This window comes from Bos mutus, chromosome 22 (assembly GCF_027580195.1).
Source record: "Bos mutus isolate GX-2022 chromosome 22, NWIPB_WYAK_1.1, whole genome shotgun sequence".
Lineage (NCBI taxonomy): Eukaryota > Metazoa > Chordata > Mammalia > Artiodactyla > Bovidae > Bos > Bos mutus.
In genome coordinates this window covers 32,514,832-32,534,804 of record NC_091638.1, presented here as the reverse complement: position 1 = coordinate 32,534,804, position 19,973 = coordinate 32,514,832, and the positions used below count along the sequence as shown (strand labels likewise).

General features: G+C 41.1%; 1 protein-coding gene across 5 annotated transcripts in view; it reads right to left on the bottom strand.

The window, feature by feature from the left end:
• The window catches only part of FRMD4B (FERM domain containing 4B), a 358,795-nt gene that overhangs the window by 112,418 nt on the left and 226,404 nt on the right, over positions 1-19,973 (bottom strand). For 4 of the 5 annotated variants that reach the window (XM_070360591.1, XM_070360589.1, XM_005890968.3 and 1 more), the window contains 2 exons: positions 18,753-18,847; positions 7,509-7,601 (listed from right to left, as the gene is read on the bottom strand). In XM_070360591.1, the coding sequence (XP_070216692.1) occupies positions 7,509-7,601; positions 18,753-18,847 (188 nt within the window). Of the gene's footprint in view, positions 1-7,508; positions 7,602-18,752; positions 18,848-19,561; positions 19,589-19,973 lie in introns of those variants that run through there. The other variant, XM_070360592.1, reaches the window with a different exon arrangement.

The window sequence follows — 19,973 nt, the reverse complement described above, 5'->3', positions numbered from 1 at the left end:
TTTCTATCAGGTTCTAATCTACATTCTGAACACAGAGATCTGTATTTATTGCTTATAATGACCCTGCAACCTCATAGTCCTGCTTTATGATGCACGCTGAAGACAGCGGGGTAATTGAAGTGTATTTCACTTTCTGCAAAGGATGATGCAGAACCTCTGAGAGTCCCCTGTGCTCCCTTTCATCTTTGGGAGGGGTGCGCTCTTAGAGAACTCCCCAAGGGAAGCACTGTTGGCTTTTACATTGTGCTCCCCTGCCAGGAAAACTCTGCCTCACTTCCGGATTTCCAGGCAACCCTAGAAGAAGCAGAGAGGGCCCTCCAGGTGAACCTGTAGAAACCTGCCCTGTCGCTCCCCTCTCTGCATGACTCTTTCCCAGTTCTCCAGGGAAAGGCTGGAGGCCCAGGAGGCTAAGGGCTGTGCTGCGACCAGAACAAAAGGGGAGGGAGTCATCTGCCCCAGGCAATGAGAAGTGTTGGGGTCCCATGGTGAATTCCACGTCTTTGCTTCAAACTGCAAAATAGCCTGCCCCTGTCCACCATGAGCCAAGTAGGGACAAACTCTCTGAGAAGGAGACAGGAAGGAGGAGGAGAGGTTAATTGTTTTTAGGGAGGTGATGGCTGGGCGGAGTGAATCGTGGAGAAATGATGAAATCTTCCACCCAGTGTAAAAGTAAATGGGTCAGGGGCTTCCCTGGTGGTCCAGTGGCTAAGACTCTGCACTCCAATGCACAAAATTTGGGTTCGATCCCTGGTCAGGGAACTAGATCCCACATGCCACAACTAAGATGCTGCATGCCATAAACTAAGACCTGGTGCAGCCAAATAAATAAATATTTTTTAAAAATAACAAAAAAAGAGTGAGTCAGACCCAAGCCAGACAGTTTCCAAACTTCCATATTCAATGACCATATATCACATGGAATTTTTTACCCCCTGAACAGGTGGTTGAGGCAGTCTTTGTTATTTTTATATCATAAAAATAGTTTACATTTAGTGAGGGTCTTCATGACATGTTAACATCCTCCAACAACCCCCCTGTATTACTGTCAGTTCCTATTACGTCTTCTAGATGAGGAGCAAAGCCCGTAGAGGCTGCCAAAGGCCACAAAGGTAATACACAGAACAGTTAGGGTTAAAAGTCAAGAGCAAGGTGAAAGCACTGGTTTTTAAGGGATGAGTGAGGTACATCTGGTTATGTTGAAGACTTTTTTGTTTTTGTTATTTTTTTTTAATTGGAGGAGAAATGCTTTACAATGTTGTGTTAGTTTTTGCCGCACAAAAACGTGAATCACCCATAAATATACATATATCCCCAAAGACTTTCTTTTTTTTGTATTTTCCTGACTTAAGAGAATGCTACCGGCCAGGGATGCTGCAAACATCCCATAGAACAGCTTGGCTCCCTACAATGAGGAATTACCTGGCCGCCCGGAATGCTAGCCAGAAACCCTGAGTTCATGGCCGAGCTGTGAGCTTCTGCACCCTCCAGCCTTTTCACCCTTCATAATACTACTGCTCTCCTCTGCCCTTTCGATGTCACACTGAGGACAGATTAGAGAGGAGACTGAGCAGATTCCCACAAACGCTGTCTGATATGTGATCCAGAGAGCACACAGAAATGTAATCCTGTAAGACAGTGGAATTGAGGTTCAGCCTGTGCTTTGAATGATTCTGTGTCTTTCTGGAACTCTCATATGAATGAGGATGGTGGATCCTCAAAGACAGAGGCTGCTTACCAACTGCCTGGAAGTTCAAGTATGGGTTAGGCCAGGAGGTCACAGTCAATATTAAGGCAACCGACAGATGCTTTCCCCAGGTTCTGGGATAACGTTCAGATTGGCGTGTGGTGGTGGGCAAAGAGGTCTGGCTGACTCACACATCTGCCTCAAATACCTCTGTTGGGCCCAAGGCAGAAGGAATCCTTTATTTCTCTGTGCTTTTTAATCACATTCCTCTGGGAAGAGATGAACTTTCCTGTCCTCTCCTTACTGTAAATCACCTACTCTTTGATAGCTCTAAAATAACTCATGGCTATCCAGCCACAAACACTTTACTTTTCTTCCTTTTATTACACGTCACACTTGCATTTTTTAAAAATTGCTTAATGTGTTTATCGTAGGAATATATAAATAGACAAGCAAAAAATCATTCCCATAACCACTCTCTGTTGTTCAGTCTCTAAGTTGTGTCCGACTCTTTGTGACCCCATGGGCTGCAGCATTCCAGGTTTCCCTGTCCTTCACTATCTCCTGGAGTTTGTCCAACTCCATTGAGTTGGTGATCTTATCCAACCCTCTCATCCTCTGCCGCCCCCATCCTTCTTTTATGCTCAATCTTTCCCAGCATCAGGGTCTTTTCCAATGAGTCAGCTCTTCCAATCAGGTGGCCAAAGTACTGGGGTTTTCGGCTTCAGTATCAGTTCTTACAATGAATTTTCAGGGTTGATTCCCTTGCGGAAATCACTCTACCCAGAGATTAATTACTGTTAATATTTTAATTTTTTTCCTACTCACATCTTTTACTTAAGTGCAATCCTGTGGTCTGCTTTTATTCCCCAGAATATGTTGGGAGCATCTTTCTCTATCAATAAATCTTTCTTCACCAGAATCTTTACCTGTTGTGCTGTATTCCAAATGTTTGTCTTCCTTTAAAAAACAAGCAAGCAAACAGCTGGAATGATGTGGATCCATGAGTTGTAGTCATGATACCTCCTTGAGTTAAACTCTTTCTACATGTTCCAGAAACAGGCCAGGGGGTGATAAAAGACTTGAAAAAAGTCTTTCAAAGACTCTGTTTGCAGCAACTTTGACTGAAAGGTAGCAGTGTTTCTCCACATCTCCTACCAGAACTCTCCACACACAGCCAATTCTCAGCTCCAAGTGTCACACACAATACTTACTGGTACCTCTGAGAAGTCACTTACAGTTCCTGAACCTCACAATGGTGGTTTGGAAAGAGGAGAAAAAGAGGGGGAAGAAGAGCGGGAAGACCAGACAGAAAGAAAGAAAAGAAAAAAAAAAAGAGCAAGAGGCAGTATGATAAATGCAAAGCAGAGGGGGAAAGACCCAAGACCCTGGCTCTGCTGGAGCTGGGTGGTACCAGCCAGAGCCACCTCCTCCTCTGAGGCGATGGGAGCTTTTCCAATGAGGTCACGCCCAATCCCCTCCCTAACCTCCCCACTTCTGATTTTTAAATGCCTGCTTGCTCACTATCAAGCTTTTCAAATGCTTACATCTGGGCTGCATTACCAAAGAGGCCTTTGTGTTTGTGGAAGATAATTTACAGCTGCAGATAACAACCCAGGCCTGGAGGAGTCCCTTGGCAGCCTGGGGGCGTTTGGACTCACAGGAAAACAGAGGATGGGTTAAATGAATTACGGTGCATACATAAATTATGGGGCGTCAATACACACATGTCACACCTGGAGTTAGCACCCACCACTGAGATTTTATAACTAAAGCAAAGATAAAGGTTTAATTCTGAAATTCATCAAGGGACAACTAAGTGCCTGCACTTGAAATGTTTTCTTCCCTCCATGCAGAAGCTACATGTGTTTCTGAGCTGCTGCCTGCATCCTGGGAGATATTAACCAGAAGAAAGTCTTTCCCTGTAAATCTGAAGGATGCAAGTGTTTAGCTCAGGAAGCAGTGAAACAGTGAAACGATGTTGTTGATTGGTCCCTAAGTTGTGTTTGACTCTTTGCAATGTGCCTGGCTCCATGAGATTCTCCAGGCAAGAATACTGGAGTGGGTTGCCATTTCCTACTACTGGGCATCTTCCCAACCCAGGGATCGAACCCCCATCTCCCACATTGGCAGGCGGATTCTTTATCACTGAGCCACCAGGGAAGCCCAGTGAAAGGACACAGGTCAAATATGTGGCACAGAGACTGCCATAAGGTTAATGCTACATTTTAATAGAGAGGAAACCTCTTCAGAGCAAAGCTTTACGGTATTTTTCTTTTTCATAAACACTATAATTTGAAAAAAAAAAAAAAAGATACTTTCTTATATTTGCATATTACTCTGCAAAGTTATTTTGTATCCCCTGATCTCTTTTTAATTCACAACCGACTTGCCCAAGATCACACTCACTATCTCCAGGACACAGTATCAGAATTTGGGCCAGGAAAGTGGAAGTTTTGGGGACTGGAGGGGTGACTTAAAAAAATTTCCTATAGTGATTCAGATATGTGGCCCTTCTCCTCCTGGGGAAGCTCTGAAATGCAATGTACCTTTTCATCTTATGGCTTCTATTACAGTGATCATTTGTTCACTGTAAAAATGCCATAACTTACTGAATTTATCTTTACTGTTGGCATTTGGATATCTTTATTTTTATTTATATATTTTTGTTGCCCTGCAAGATCTTAGTTCCCTGATCAAGGATTGAACCTGGGCCCCAGCAGTGAAAGCACCAAAGGAATTCCCCTACATTTGGATATTCTTAATTGTTAGCAATGAAAAGAGCAGTTATGTACATCCATATAACACATTGCTTCTGTGGGGATTCCTTCTTTTGTGTGTACTAACCACTCAGCAAGTGTGTACTTCAGTGTCCATGAGCAAGCAACTCATACCTGCTGATGGGAAAGGCAGTGACCTTGAAATCAAGAGACCGTGTGTATTTCTAGAGGCTTCTATGGTGACTATGTGTCCAAATACAACCAAATGCTCTTTGCTTCTACTCTTTAGTGACTCACATCTGTTGTCACGTCAGGCAACCAAGGGTGGGTAGTGGCGATGTCTGTTAGGACGTAAGTATCAGCAGCGGTCCTGTTTACTCAGAAGGCTAGAGACCCTCCGAGAGGCCAGTGACTTCACTGGGGTGGCTATCATCCCATTTGAGAGACCCCTGAAGAACTGTATTCCACTCACTGAGCTCGGTCAGTTGACTTATTTCCTTGGTGTATGCTTTTTGCTCTATCATTTCTTTAATTAAATTGAAGTAACAACAAGTCCTTAATTGGAATAATAACAAAGACTATTATGATCTCACTGCACAGTTGGCAAGAAGAAATAAGTGAATAATTAAAAACCTGATAAGGGCTTTTAAACATGTGAGTGATTAAGGGAAAGTAAAGCTAAAAGTGATTATGGGACATTTGTGAGATAAAGGCTGAAACTCACAAACAGGCAGCAGGAGACTCCCCAGAACCTGCTTCGGAAAGACAGGGCTGCCTTATGAGTGACTGCTCAGAAGAGAAGACTGAACTTTCTCCCCTGGCATTGTGAGATAAAAAATAGATCAGAGAGTAGTGGTCAAAGAACTAGTGCTTGTTAAATTCTCCAAAGATATAAAGCTCTCACTGAGTAGTCAGGCTACAGAAACACTACATATGTGCACAGAGATGGAAGTACAGGGATGTTAGCTGCAATGCACATTTTAATAAATCACTGGAAACAGCCTACAGGCTTAATAGGACCCTGAACAGCTAAATTATGGATGTGCAAAGAAGTAAATTAGACTCTTATATACCCAAGGAAAGATCTGCTGTAGCTGAAGCTCCAATACTTCGGCCATCTGCTGAGAAGAGTTAACTCACTGGAAAAGACCCTGATGCTGGGAAAGACTGAAGGCAGGATGAGAAGGGGGCAACAGACGATGAGATGGTTGGATGGCATCACCAGCTCAAGGACTTGAGTCTGAGCAAACTCCAGGAGATGGTGAAGGACAGAGGAGCCTGGCGTGCTGCAGTCCATGGGGTCACAAAGAGTTGGACATGACTTAGTGACTGAACAACAACAAAGGAAAAATCTCCAGATTAGGGGGGAAAAAAAAGGTAAATCACCAAATAATTTATCAGCATTATTTTTCTCTAAGAAGGAGAGAGAATTAGGGAAAAAGCAAGGGAGAGGCCTGGTGGAGAATGTCTTCTTTTTCACTCTATACTTTCAGGAAGTTTGAAATGTTTACAGTAATAATAAATTTCCTTGTGAAAAAAGATGCTGATTTATGTTGAGCCATTTCCCCTACACATACAAGATGAAAGTTTCTCTATGCTTGGACCCCCGCTTAAGTACTAATGTATATATTTTTTCTTATTGCTGCTGGTCTGTGTTTGTTTTCTTCTCCATTTCCATGGACCCAGCACTCATACCACACTCCAGGAAACTCCCATTTTTGTTTTTTTAGGATTTCTGTGCACTTTTTCATACCGGCTACATCCTGGACAAATCACCATTATGCTACCTCCTTCCTGGGTTTTAAAATGTGACTTCTGGTGGTAAGGGAAAAAAAAAAAATCTAAACCAGATTTTAGAGTAAAAAGCAGAAAACAAACTGGGGGCTGTCAATACTTTATTTACTGAGTAAGGAGCAGCCTCCATCCTCAATCACCATCAATTCATATTAAAAACAGACAAACAAAAAGGTAGGATAATCAGGACACCTTATTAGGACACTTCTGGATTGCATGGAGCATAAGGAAGTTAAAAAAAAGTGTGTGGAAACTGACATGATTGTATCAGATAATCAATCATTGTATAACCACCCTCCTTCCCAAAGAAAGACGTGAAGCCTCCACCAACATGTCATAAAACAAGTATAGTCCAACATCCAAAAGATAACATAAGTCAGAATACAGGTCCATTCTTCAGGTTGATCTAGCTTTATGAAAACATACTTAGATTTATGGGAAATCTTCCACCTTAGCTTATTTATCGTATTTGGCTTCAGATCAAGAAAACAAATTTATCATGAAAATATATCAAATTCAGGATAGTGGCCAGGGGCTAGTACCTAAGAAGGGGTTCTCAGCAAAACTGGTAACATTTTATTTCTTAAGCTGGCTACAGGAACACAGGCATTACTCTTTATGACATTTTATTATCTTTAATGTGAAAAAATATTTCTATTGTTGGCTGACTATAAGAAACTACTGATATAATGGAATACATCCATGTCAGGAGAAAATAACTGAGGCCCATATGCATGCTTAAGTGATCTGTCCAAGCAGAGTTCAGAGAACAAATCAAGGATTCCTTCCTAGCAGTCTCTCTTCAGGAAATCAGAATGTAGATTTCTGCATTAAGGTAATTCTTTCCATGAGCAGTTGTTTGCATTTTATTGTCTATTCCAATTAAGGTGTGAAACTGTATAAAATTCAATTATTTCCATAGTCTCTAGAAAACATACATACATAATATGTAAAATAGTGTTTGTACATTTCAAATTATAAAAATCTAGAAGTATGTTGAGTCAAAAGCAGGTTATATATTGAAATATATTACTTATATTTTTTAGCTTCACATAGATTCAAGAGCCTTTGAAAATTAAAGGAAGGTGAGTCTACCCTTTATTTTCAAAGGAAAACAGTTCTACACGTATCTATGGTAACTCGTTCCCCAGACTAAGATAATCTAAAGAGAATCTCTTTCACATAATATTTTTTTTGACAGGTCTCTTCCTTTTTAAAATTCTTTATCTCTGATCACCAAGAATGTTTTTTTCTCTTTTAAAAACAAAAAAAGACCCAAGGGGATGGTGGACGTGTCTCTGGATACATACCTCACAGAGAAGTACAAGAGGGTTGGGCCTGGTTTCTTGGGTAAATCGTGGTCAAGGACTCGGTGGTCTAGCTGAAGCCAGTTCTGCTGACCCCTGTAAGAGTAAAACAAGGAAAAAGGATTACACAGAAAGCCAGAGCAAGTTTCAAGAAACACTGTGTTGGCAGAGCTGCGGGGTAACAGTTACCTGTGGGCGGTAGGAGTACAGCCTGTTACCACCAGTCATGGGGTCAACGGAGCAATTTCTATCCAGATTATAAAAGCCCCTGCCTCTGGACCAGCATTTTCATTTCTGGGAGTTAATCAGGATAAAATCACACATGTGGAAAATGGGCCATGTATAAAGCCACTCACTGCAGCGCTGTTTGTAGCAGCAAAAAGCCTCGAAACAACCTAAGCATCCAACAGGATATTGTTTAAAAAAAAATGAATGTAAACAGCAATGAAATACTATGCAGCCACATAAAAGATCAGAAGTATCTTTATAAACTTATCATGAATGATTTTTAAAATACACTGTCAAGTGAAAATGAAAGATGCATAACAACAAGTATAATATATTGCCATTATTTTAATTAAAAAAGTATACCTAGACATTTGTGTATTTATATTATAGCAATAAGTCAGTGCATCATAAAATGAACAAGAAACTGAAAAAACACTGGTTGCCTTTGAGGTAAAAACTAAATTTTTATTAACTACAAAATCTGAAATATTTTAGATAATCAAGAAGGGAAAAACTTTTGTTTTAATGAAAAAGGACAAATACAGATAACAATACTACAGCTTTTATAAGAAATATGGGGTTGACACACTAGTATATCTTCTCCTGTGAAGTCAAGTGTGCCTTAAGAAGCATCACTCTGAACAAAGCCAGTAGAAGTGACGGAATTTCAGCTGAGCTATTAAAACCCTAGAAGATGATGCTGTTAAAGTGCTGCACTCAATATGCCAGCAAACGTGGAAAACTCGGTAATGGCCACAGGCTGGAAAAGATGAGTTTTCATTCCAATTCCAAAGAAGGACAGTGCCAAAGAATGTTCAAACCACCATATAAGCATGCTCATCTCATATGCTAACGAGATAATGCTCAAAATCCTTCAAGCTAGGCATCAACAGGACATGAACTGAGAACTTCCAGATATACAAGCTGGATTTAGAAAAGGCAGAGGAACCAGAGATCCTCTGGATCCAGCCAACATCCACTGGATCATAGAAAAAGCAAGAGAATTTTAGAAAAGCATCTACTTCTGCTTCATTGACTACGCTAAAGCCTTGAAAGTCTTTGACTGTGTGGATCACAACAGACTGTGGAAAATTTTTAGATGGGAATACAAGACCACTTTACCTATTTAATGAGAAACTAGTATGCAGGACAAGAATCAACAGTTAGAACTGGACATAGAACAACAGACTGGTTCCAAATTGAGAAAGGAATATAACAAGGCTATATATTTTTATCCTGTTTATTTAACTTACATGATGAGTACATGATGTGAAATGCCTGGGCTGGATAAAGCTGGAATCAAGATTGTTGCGAGAAAAATAAAGAACCTCAGATATGCAGATGACACCACCCTAATGGCAGAAAGTGAAGAGGAAATAAAGACCCTCTTCATGAAGGTGAAAGAGGAGAGTGAAAAAGCTGGCTTACAACTCAGCACTCAAAAAGCTAAGATCATGGCATCCGGTACCATCACTTCATGGCAAATAGAGGAGAAAAAAATGGAAATAATGGCAGATTTTATTTTTTGGGGGCTCCAAAATCACTGAGGATGGTGATTGTAGGCATGAAATTAAAAGACGCTTTTTCCTTAGGAGAAAAGCTGTGACAAATCTAGAGAGCATTAAAAAGCAGACATATCACTTTGCCAACAAAGATCTGTTTGATCAAAGCTATGGTTTTTCCAGTAGTCGTGTATGGATGTGAGAATTGGACCATAAAGAAAGCTGAGTGCTGAAGAACCGATGCTTTCCAACTGTGGTGCTGAAGAAGACTCTTGAGGGTCCCTTGGATTTCAAGGAAATCAAACCAGTCAGTCCTAAAGGAAATCAACCCAGAATGTTCACTGGAGGACTGATGCTGAAACTCCAATACTTTGGCCAACTGATGCAAAGAGGCGATTCACTGGAAAAGACTGATGCTGGGAGAGATTGAGGGCAGGAGGAGAAGGGGGCGACAGAGGATGAGATGGTTGGATGGCATTACTGACTCAATGGACATGAATTTGAACAAACTCCAGGAGATAGTGAAGGACAGGGAAGCCTGGCTTGCCGCAGTCCATGGGGTCGCAAAGAGAGTTGGACACGACTTAGTGACTGAACAAAAAGACTAGTATATATAGACTAGATAACTAAGAAGAACCTAGTGAATAGCACAAGGAACTCTATTCAATACTCTGTAATGACCTACACGGGAAGAGAATCTAAAAACGAGTGGATATATATGTATGTAATATTGACTCACTTTGTTTACAGCGGGAAACTAAAATACCTATACATCAATAAAAGATTAATTAAAAAATTAAAATATGGGGTCAAATATTCTCTGGGAGCTGTTTTTGGGTATACATTATGGACTTCCTACTATTTAACCATGTATCTGACGATTCTTTCAAGGGCTTCACTAAATTCATTGACATAAACATTCTCCTGAAATTGTGACCTGAGGGATGGAAGACACTGTGGCTGGGGATTGTTTACATGACTTTCCCACTAGTTGATCCATGTTAGATTACAAATTCCCAGAGGGCAGAGACTTCATTTGCTTGCTTAGGCAAAACTTCATGCTGATAGTGGTGTATATAGTGTCAAATTATAACAAAACTGATAATGATTCAGGAGATATTTTCCACCTTATTTTGGTCTTTGAATAGATAGTGTTTTTTTAAAAATCAGAAAACTCTAAGCTGTATTTATTGTAAGTATTTAGAAAATGGAGGTAAGAATAATAATAGTGATGATAATAATAGCAGCTAATTTTTATTGAGCAAGTACTTAGTGCCAACCAACTTGGTACTTTAAAAAAATATTAATACTAGACTTTACAGTAAGTCTGCAAAGAAAATTAGCAGAGCTAGGATTTGAACCCAGACTTTGAATACAGGAGAAAGTGAGATTAGGGGAGTGAATCAGCTTTCCTAATAACCTTTAGCTTCATTTTGTCACTTACTATGTTTTTATTTTTATTTTTTTTTTATTTTATCACAAGTTTTAATACAGGGTAAAAAGTGTGTCTTTATTTTTGTAATTATTAGGTGAGGCTTCTGATAACTGTCTCTAGTTTTCCTTCAAGGAATATTATTAAGATAAATATATCTTATCTGCTGATATAAGTGACATAAGGGAAGATTCATAGAATTACTGCTTTTGTGGGTAAAAAGTATACAAGGACTGAGGTGTGTATGTGTGTGTGTTAATCACTACAGTCATGTCCAGCTCTTTTTCAACGACATGGACTGTATAGCCTCAGGTTCCTTTGTCCATGGGACTCTCTAGGCAAGAATATTGGAGTGGGTTGCCATTTCCTTCTCCTGGGGATCTTCTGAACCCAGGGATCAACCCTGGTCTACCTGCATTGTAGGTGGATTCTTCACCACTGAGCCACTTGGGAAGCCCCATGATTCAGGTTAACATGCTACTTTCTAGTCTCTGAGACTAACATGAGATCAAAAAACACTTTATCTTTATAACCTGCTTTTCTCAAATTTTTCCATCAGCAAATGGGACAGATCTAATCAATACCTCAAAAAGACAGGTGAATCCACATATTTCATCTCTGTTACCTGTGGTAGACCACTTTGAAACCACAATCACAGAAAGCTAACCAATTTGATGACATGAACCACAGTCATTGAAACTATGAGCCATGCCGTGTGGGGCCACCCAAGATGGACCGGTCATAGTGGAGAGTTCTGAAAAAATGTGGTCCACTGGAGGAGGGAATGGCAAACCACTTCAGTATTCTTGTCTGAGAACCCCATGGACAGTATGAAAAGGCAAAAAGATAGGACACTGAAAGATGATCTCCCCAGGTGGGCAGGTGCCCAATATGCTACTGGAGATCAGTGGAGAAATAACTCTAGAAAGAATGAAAAGATGGAGCCAAAGTAAAAACAATACCCAGTTGTGGATGTGACTGGTGATGGAAGTAAAGTCTGATGCGATAAAGAGCAATATTGCATAGGAACCTGGAATGTCAGGTCCATGAATCAAGGCAAATTGGAAGTGGTCAAACAGGAGACGGCAAGAGTGAACATCAACATTTTAGGAATCAACAAACTAAAATGGACTAGAATGGGTGAATTTAACTCAGATGACCATTATATCTACTACTGTGTCAAGAGTCCCTTAGAAGAAATGGAGTAGCTATTATAGTCAACAAAAGAGTCTGAAATGCAGTACTTGGATGCAATCTCAAAAATGACAGAATGATCTCTGTTCATTTCCAGGGCACACCATTCAATATCACAGTAAACCAAGTCTATGCCCTGACCAGTAATGCTGAAAAAGCTGAAGTTGAACAGTTCTATGAAAACCTACAAGACCTTCTAGAACTAATACCCCAAAAAGATGTCCTTTTCATTATAGGGGACTGAACTGCAAAAGTAGGAAGTCAAGAAATACCTGGAGTAACAGGCAAATTTGGCCTTGGAGTACAGAATAAATAAAGGCAAAGGCTAACAGAGTTTTGCCAAGAGAACGCAGTTCATAGCAAACATTCTCTTCCAACAACACAAGAGAAAGCACTACACATGGATATCACCAGATGGTCAACACCAAAATCAGACTGATTATATTCTTTGCAGCCAAAGATGGAGAAGCTCTATACAGTCAGCAAAAACAAGACTGGGAGCTGACTGTGGCTCAGATCATGAACTCCTTATTATCCAATTCAGACTGAAATTGAAGAAAGTAGGGAAAACTACTAGACCACTAAGGTATGACCTAAATCAAATCCCTTATGATTATACAGTGGAAGTGAGAAATAGATCCAAGGGATTAGATCTGATAGAGTACCTGAAGAACAATGGACAGAGATTCATCCTGACATTGTACAGGAGGCAGAGATCAAGACCATCCCCAAGAAAAAGAAATGCAAAAAGGCAAAATGGTTGTCTGAGGAGGCCTTACTAATAGCTGAGAAAAGAAGAGAAGCTAAAGGCAAAGGAGAAAAGGAAAGATATACCCATTTGAATGCAGAGTTCCAAAGAATAGTACAGAGAGATAAGAAAGCCTTCCTCAGCGATCAATGCAAAGAAATAGAGGAAAACAATAGAATGGGAAACACTAGAGATCTTGTCAAGAAAATCAGAGATACCAAGGCAACATTTCATGCAAAGATGAGCACAATAAAGGACAGAAATAGTATGGACCTAACAGAAGCAGAAGATATTAAGAAGAGGTGGCAAGAGTACACAAAAGAACAGTACAAAAAAGATCTTCACGACCCAGATAATCATGATGGTGTGATCACTCACCTAGAGCCAGACATCTTAGAATGTGAAGTCAAGTGGGCCTTAGGAAGCATCACTATGAACAAAGCTAGTGGAGGTAATGGAATTTCAATTGAGCTATTTCAAATCCTAAAAGATGATGCTTTGAAAGTGCTGCACTCAGCATGTCAGCAAATTTGGAAAACTCAGCAGTGGCCATGGGTCTGGAAAAGATCAGTTTTCGCTCCAATCCCAAAGAAAGGCAATGCCAAAGAATGTTCAAACTATCGCACTACTGCACTCATCTCACACGTTAGCAATGTAATGCTCAAAATTCTCCAAGCCAGGCTTCAACAGTATGTGAACTGTGAACTTTCAGATGTTCAAGCTGGATTTAGAAAAGGCAGAGGAACCAGAGATCAAATTGCCAACATCTGTTGGATCATTAAAAAAACCAAGAGACTTCCAGAAAAACATCTACTGCTTTATTGACTCTGCCAAAACCTTTGACTGTGTGGATCACAACAAACTGTGGAAAATTCTGGAAGAGATGGGAATACCAGAACACCTGACCTGCCTCTTGAGAAATCTGTACACAGGTCAGGAAGCAACAGTTAGAACTGGATATGGAACGACAGACTGGTTCCAAATCAGGAAAGGAGTATGTCAAGGCTGTATACTGTCACCCTGCTTATTTAACTTATATGCAGAGTGAAAATGAGTGAAGTCGCCCAGTCGTGTCCAACTCTTTGCGACGCTATGGACCCTAGCCCGTCAGGCTCCTCTGTCCATGGGATTCTCCAGGCAAGAATACTGGAGTGGGTTGCCATTTCCTTCTCCAGGGGATCTTCCCAACCCAGGGATCGAGCCTGAGTCTCCTGCATTGCAGGTAGATGCTTTATCCTCTGAGCCACCAGGAAAGCCATCATGAGAAACACTGGGCTGGATGAAGCGCAAGTGGAATCAAGATTGCCAGAAGAAGTATCAATAACCTCAGATACAGTGATGACACCACCTCTATGGCAGAAATCAAAGAAGTACTAAAGAGCCTCTTGATGAAAGTGCAAGAGGAGAGTGAAAAAGTTGGCTTAAAAATCAACATTCAGAAAACTAAGATCTTGGCATCTGGTCCTATCACTTCATGGCAAATAGATGAGGAAATAATGGAAACAAGGACAGATTTTATTTTTTGGGTCTCCAAAATCACTGTAGATGGTGACTGCAGCCATGATATTAAAAGACGCTTGCTCCTTGGAAGAAAAGTTATGACCAACCTAGACAGCATATTAAAAAGCAGAGACATTACTTTGCCAACAAAGGTCTGTCTAGTCAAAGCTATGGTTTTTCCAGTAGGCATGTATGGATGTGAGTATTGGACTATAAAGAAAGCTGAGCGCCAAAGAATTGATGCTTTTGAACTGTGGTGTTGGAGAAGAAGTCCCTTGGACTGCAAGGAGATCCAACCAGTCCATACTAAAGGAAATCAGTCCTGAATGTTCATCGGAAGGACTGATGCAGAAGCTGAAACTCCAATACTTTGGCCACCTGATGCAAAGAACTGACTCATTTGAAAAGCATCCCCTGATGCTGGGAAAGGTTGAAGGTGGGAGGAGATGGGGACGATAGACATGGTTGGATGGCATCACCGACTCGATGGACATGAGTTAGAGTAAACTTCTGGAGTTGGTGATGGACAGGGAGGCCTGGCATGCTGCAGTCCACAGGGCTGCAAAGAGTCGGACATGACTGAGTGACTGAACTGAACTGAACTGAGGCCACTTTGAACCAACTGTCCTTTTAGGCTAGAATTTTACCAGTCAAAGGCCCATCATCTCCGGCCCACTGGATGGAACAGAGATCAAAAATCACAGTTGTGTTGTGAAACCTATTTATTATTTCATAACAAACAAACCTCATCCAGCAAATCCTTTCAAACAAGGGAAGGAAAAAAAGTTAAGTGGGTTGAAAGGGATGGGAACCATTATGGGGAACAGAGTGCGGCCTTAGGAGGGTCGTGACTGCCCTCTAGGGGTAAAAGACTCACTCTGCACACCGAACACCAGAAGGCACTCACAGCCTGAGCTCAGGAACTCTAACCCTCCCTCTTACAGGATCACGAATTTGTTTTTGTTGGTCACCGTCACTACTTTAATTATGTAAGCTCACAACTCCATTTTTCCATTTCTCTTCCTGGCCCGTGGAGTAGGATAGACACAGTGGCTAGTTTCATTGACATAATGTCCCCTCGGCTTTGCCTAACTCCATTTGGAGAAGTTCACCGAAGGCAAAGAGCTGATGTGGCATGTAGGCTGGAAAATGCAATTCATTCAGCATCCTGGGAGGGATCCGACTCAGTGGTTTTATGAGGGCGGGGGGAAGGGCAGTGCTGAAAGAAAATACTTTCCAAAAATATTTACCAGACAAAGAAAAAGAACTAGGCCTGTGACCAAGACATTCCAAGGAGACACCCTTCAACGAAGCAATTTTCCAGACTTGTTCCCCAGAAAGGTAGAAATGGCCAATTCCCCCTCCACGCTCCAAAAGCCGAGCTCATACTTCTTCTAAAAATAAACACAGCTAGAGTCAGAAGACACCTTCCAAACTGACCATAATTCAAAAACAGACTCTGCTGTCACTTGCAGGGGAGTACGCAAAGGGCATTTTGGAGCCAGGCTTCTTGGAAAGGCTGTAACCACTGACCTCTCTCACCAAAGGAGATAGCTAGAGGAGGCACTTAAGTGAGACATTCTTCCAACAGAGTATTTAAAAAGAGATCACCCCAAGGCACATGAGGTGGAAGGTGGCCCAAGTCAGGAAAGGAAGTCATTCGTATTACATACGCCTCTCTTTCTGAAGAGAAGGTCCTAGTCTGAACGCTTGATTTATGCCCCCTCTGGTTATGCTCACCTGAGCTTGGAGCATTCCCCAAAGCCTGCCATGCCTGCCAGCCCTTTTTCCCAGCCTACCAGGAACCTTGCAGCCTGGGACATTTGCAAGACCACAGTCATCCATCATGTCAGTTTCGTGCAGAACAATCTTCAATGGCCCCAGCGTGCTTTCTCCATCTATGTGACTCTCAGGGCTCACCTTTGAGTTAGCCCTTCTTATACCTTAATCCACGCTCAGGCCAGTTTCTTCCCCACTGGGCCTTGACCATGTCCATGTATTGACCCTCAAAATGTCTCCTCCCTGGAGCCCTGTTTCCTCTGCCCTCTACTGAAGGTCTTCCTGTCCTCGCTCCTGTGTGCGCTCCCACCCAAGCCCTCGTGCAGCCTCCTTCAGAGCACACCTGCCTGCCATGACTACACACAACAGGATGAAAGCTTCCTTTCATTGTGTGCCTAGGCTCTAATATAATAAATACTTTGGCCCTACTGCGGGGCCTTTCAGGCGGGTTCGATCCCTGGGTCGGGAAGATACCCTGTAGGAGGATAAGGCACCCCACTCCAGTATTGTCGCCTAGAGAATCCCATGAACAGAGAAGCCTGGCAGGCTACTGTCCATAGTGTTGCAAAGAGTCAGACACGGCTTAGCATGCATGCACGCACATGACCCTATTGTATGTACCCTGTAAAGTACTTGTTATTTTGGTGCTATTATTATGTCCACTGTACAGATGAGAAAAGTTGAGCGTCAGAGATTTTCAGTCTAAGATACCAAGCTTCTCTGACACCCACCCCCACCTCCCTCTCCACCTTATCTTGTACCACTTTCCTCTAACTATTCAAGTCAAACTGGCTTTGTTTTTCTTTCTCAAAAATAAAAAATTAAAAAAACCCTCAAAATTAAAAAAAAAAAAAAAAGCCAAGCTTATTCTCACCTGAGAGTTTTCCCACTGGCTTTAGTTGGGAACCGCTCCCTGACTTTTGCAGAATTGGTTCTTGTTTTTTATTATATGTCACCTTTCAGAAGCCATCCTGATTCACCCTCAAACTGACTCCCCTTACCCCCTAGTTTTTCTTGATCCAGGCCTCCTGTTTCACGTTCTGGTCTTTTCTCAATTATCTGTTTATTTACTTGTTCTGCGGGACCATGTATCAGTGCAACATAAACTCCATGAAAGCAGGAACCTGGTCTGTGATGTTCACAGCTGAATCCTTGGGAGCTAGAACAATGTTTGGCATTAACTGGCACTCAAGAAATAGCTGTTAAATGGATACATTTCTCCAATATTCATGATTTTAGCCTCTACTTTATGTGATCTCTCCTTAAGTGACAGCGTTTGTGTACTTACGGTTTTTATCATAGAACTCAGCCATCATGTTTACGGTTTTAAGTCTTATGTTGCTTGGTATGATTCCATTACATACAAACTCAGCCTGTATGTATATATCTAATTGCTGATTCACATGAGCTGGTCTTGTCTTTCCAGCTAGAGCCTGTGCTCGGTGGACATCTGTATTTCCTGATTCATCCAGCAGAGGACCGATCAGACAAGTTCTCAGACCGTAATTGAGTAAACAGATAATTTTGCGATGCAAATGAGATGGGTGATATGAAGCATACTTTTCCCCGTTGTTGAACTCTATTCAGGAAACATCCTGAGTCAGAAATCAAAGTTTTAACGTTTTTCTTCTACATCTCCTGACAACTCATTTGTCTGGTTTTTGTCCTGCCCAAGTCCTAAGCCCAATGGCATTTCCAAGAGGTCCAGGCTGCATATAATCAGTGTTAAAAACAAATTAACCCCTTCTTGAGATTATATTCTGCCTGGTTAACCTGAAGAACAGAAAACCATTTAAACTGGGAGAGTTATGCAAAGAATGCTGGCTGGTTGGCCAATATATTTTGTGTCTGTAACACGTTTTCTTAAATTTTAATATTTGAAGAGTTCTCTGGAAATTATTCCATAAAGAGGAAGAATTCTTTTGATGTATCAAGCTGCATGTAATGTAGAAAAATCAGGCTGCCATAAAGCACACGCATACCCACACAGAAAAGAGCCTGTAAGACTAAACACATTTGCTTACATCGAGTTTTAAATTCTTATGAATTCATTTTTATACAGCTGTCTCATTTCAGAGAGGATTTCAGTTGTTGACAAATATATACACCATCCAAGTTTGCATTAAAAAATGTAAGTAAAAGAAAAATATGATAGTAAGAAGGTAACATAAAATAGACCTAAGTATAAGTTCAAAAGTTCATCCCGCATTAAAGTATATTCATATTTGTTGGGTGAGCCACAAAATTGCCTTTAAACTTTCTTGCCATGAAGTCCAAACATTCATTCTGTTTTAACACGAGTGGATGACATTCTAGTATTTCCATCCCTGACAGATAAGCTAAATAAGAAGGTACAATTGCACTCAAAGAAATGTGAAGACAGAATATCATCAGAAAAAATAAGCTCATTGCAACAAATTTCTAAAGCACTTGGACAATATTTTGAGTTCTTAGAATGGCCAATATTCCTTTTCTCCTTTTACCTTAGTCCTACAGAAAAGTCTTGCATTAAAAGAGGTTTAGCTAAGCAGGACATGGGGTTTCCAAGGTGGCTCAGTGGTAAAGAATCCACCTGCCAGGACAGGAGATACAGGAGACATGAGTTTGATTTCTGGTCAGGAAGATCCCCTGGAAGAGGAAAGGCTACCCACTCCAGTATTCTTGCTTGGAAAATTCCATAGACAGAGGAGCTTGGTGGGCTACAGTCTATGGGATCGCAGAGAGTTGGACACAACTGAGCAACTGAGCACCCACGGGAGCAGATGACATATTCTAATTCTTGAAGCAATCCCCCCCACTTTGGCCAATTGTGAGTGATGCATATAGGAAGTCCAGATAAAAGGTAAAAGTGTTCAAACACTTACGTGTCATCTGTAAACGTGATTCCAAAGTACTCCTTTTCTTTCAGGTTGAAATGAGAAGCCACGAGATCCAGCAACTCTCTTGATAAAAGTTTGGGCTGTTGAGATATAAACCTGATTAGACACTCTCGCTTACTGCTCCCACCTTATTCTCTCCCAAACAGTTTAAAAAACAGCCTTTGTTTGTCTGTCTTGGATACCTGTGCCTTTCTGTGCTTAGGTTAATCTACTGTAGACTATTCTCTAAGGGCTTGGGAAGGGCAAGAAATGGAAACAGCATCGCTGAGATGATCGCTCTCATATATTTGCAATTCCATCCAGAGCCTTAATTTTTCCTCCAAGGTAAAACTGTATTTATTAATGCATTGTTGTTTCAGAAAAAATGCTCTTTTATAAACAGTATGGTGCTAGTGATCAAGACAAAGAATGTTAACCACTGCCTAGGCTATAGGAATCATTGTGCTTGGTAATGGTCAACTGAGGAGGCTCAAGATCCAAGGCTGAGGGGTCACAGAGAGAACTAACAACAACAAAAAATACAAAAAAACAGTAATAGTAACCATTTATTGTACTGAACTTCTTCTATCCATGATTTCATTTTAATCCTTACAATGAGCCTATGAAGTAGGGGTCCTTTGCATTTCATAGATGTGCCAACAAAGGCCAAGAGAAGCCAAGACTCTTATTTGATGTTCCACTTAAGAAGAGGGTTTGAACCCAGTTCTGTCTGATTCCAAAGACTAAGCTTTTCATTTCTCTCCAGGGATGGAGTAACCGCATCCACTGTGCAGATCATTATCACCAGTACTTACTGGGCACCTCATTAGAAGAACAACTCAGTCTATGAGCTTTTGGGAAGCACAGGCTCTGGTGGTAAGAAGATGGTTTGGAATCAGCCAAAAAGTCCAGAGTGAGAGCAGATGGTGGATTTGCAGGGACTGGGGAGGGAAAAAGGGACCTGTTAGGGAGGCGTTCTAGATGGACTTTTTTCGAACTTTGAGCCACACAGTTTAGGACTCATTATGGTAGTTTGAGGGTTGGATATTTGTTGTTGGGGAAGAAAGAATTGGGGATGTTTGTTGTTGGCAAAAAAAAAAAAAAAGAAGAAAGAAAGAAAAAAAAAGGAAAAGAGAAAAGAAGAGAAATCTAGACTAAAAGGTCTACCCTGGTGAAACTATTACTGACTGTACTATTTTTGTTCTAATTGAAGCCTGTACACAGTGG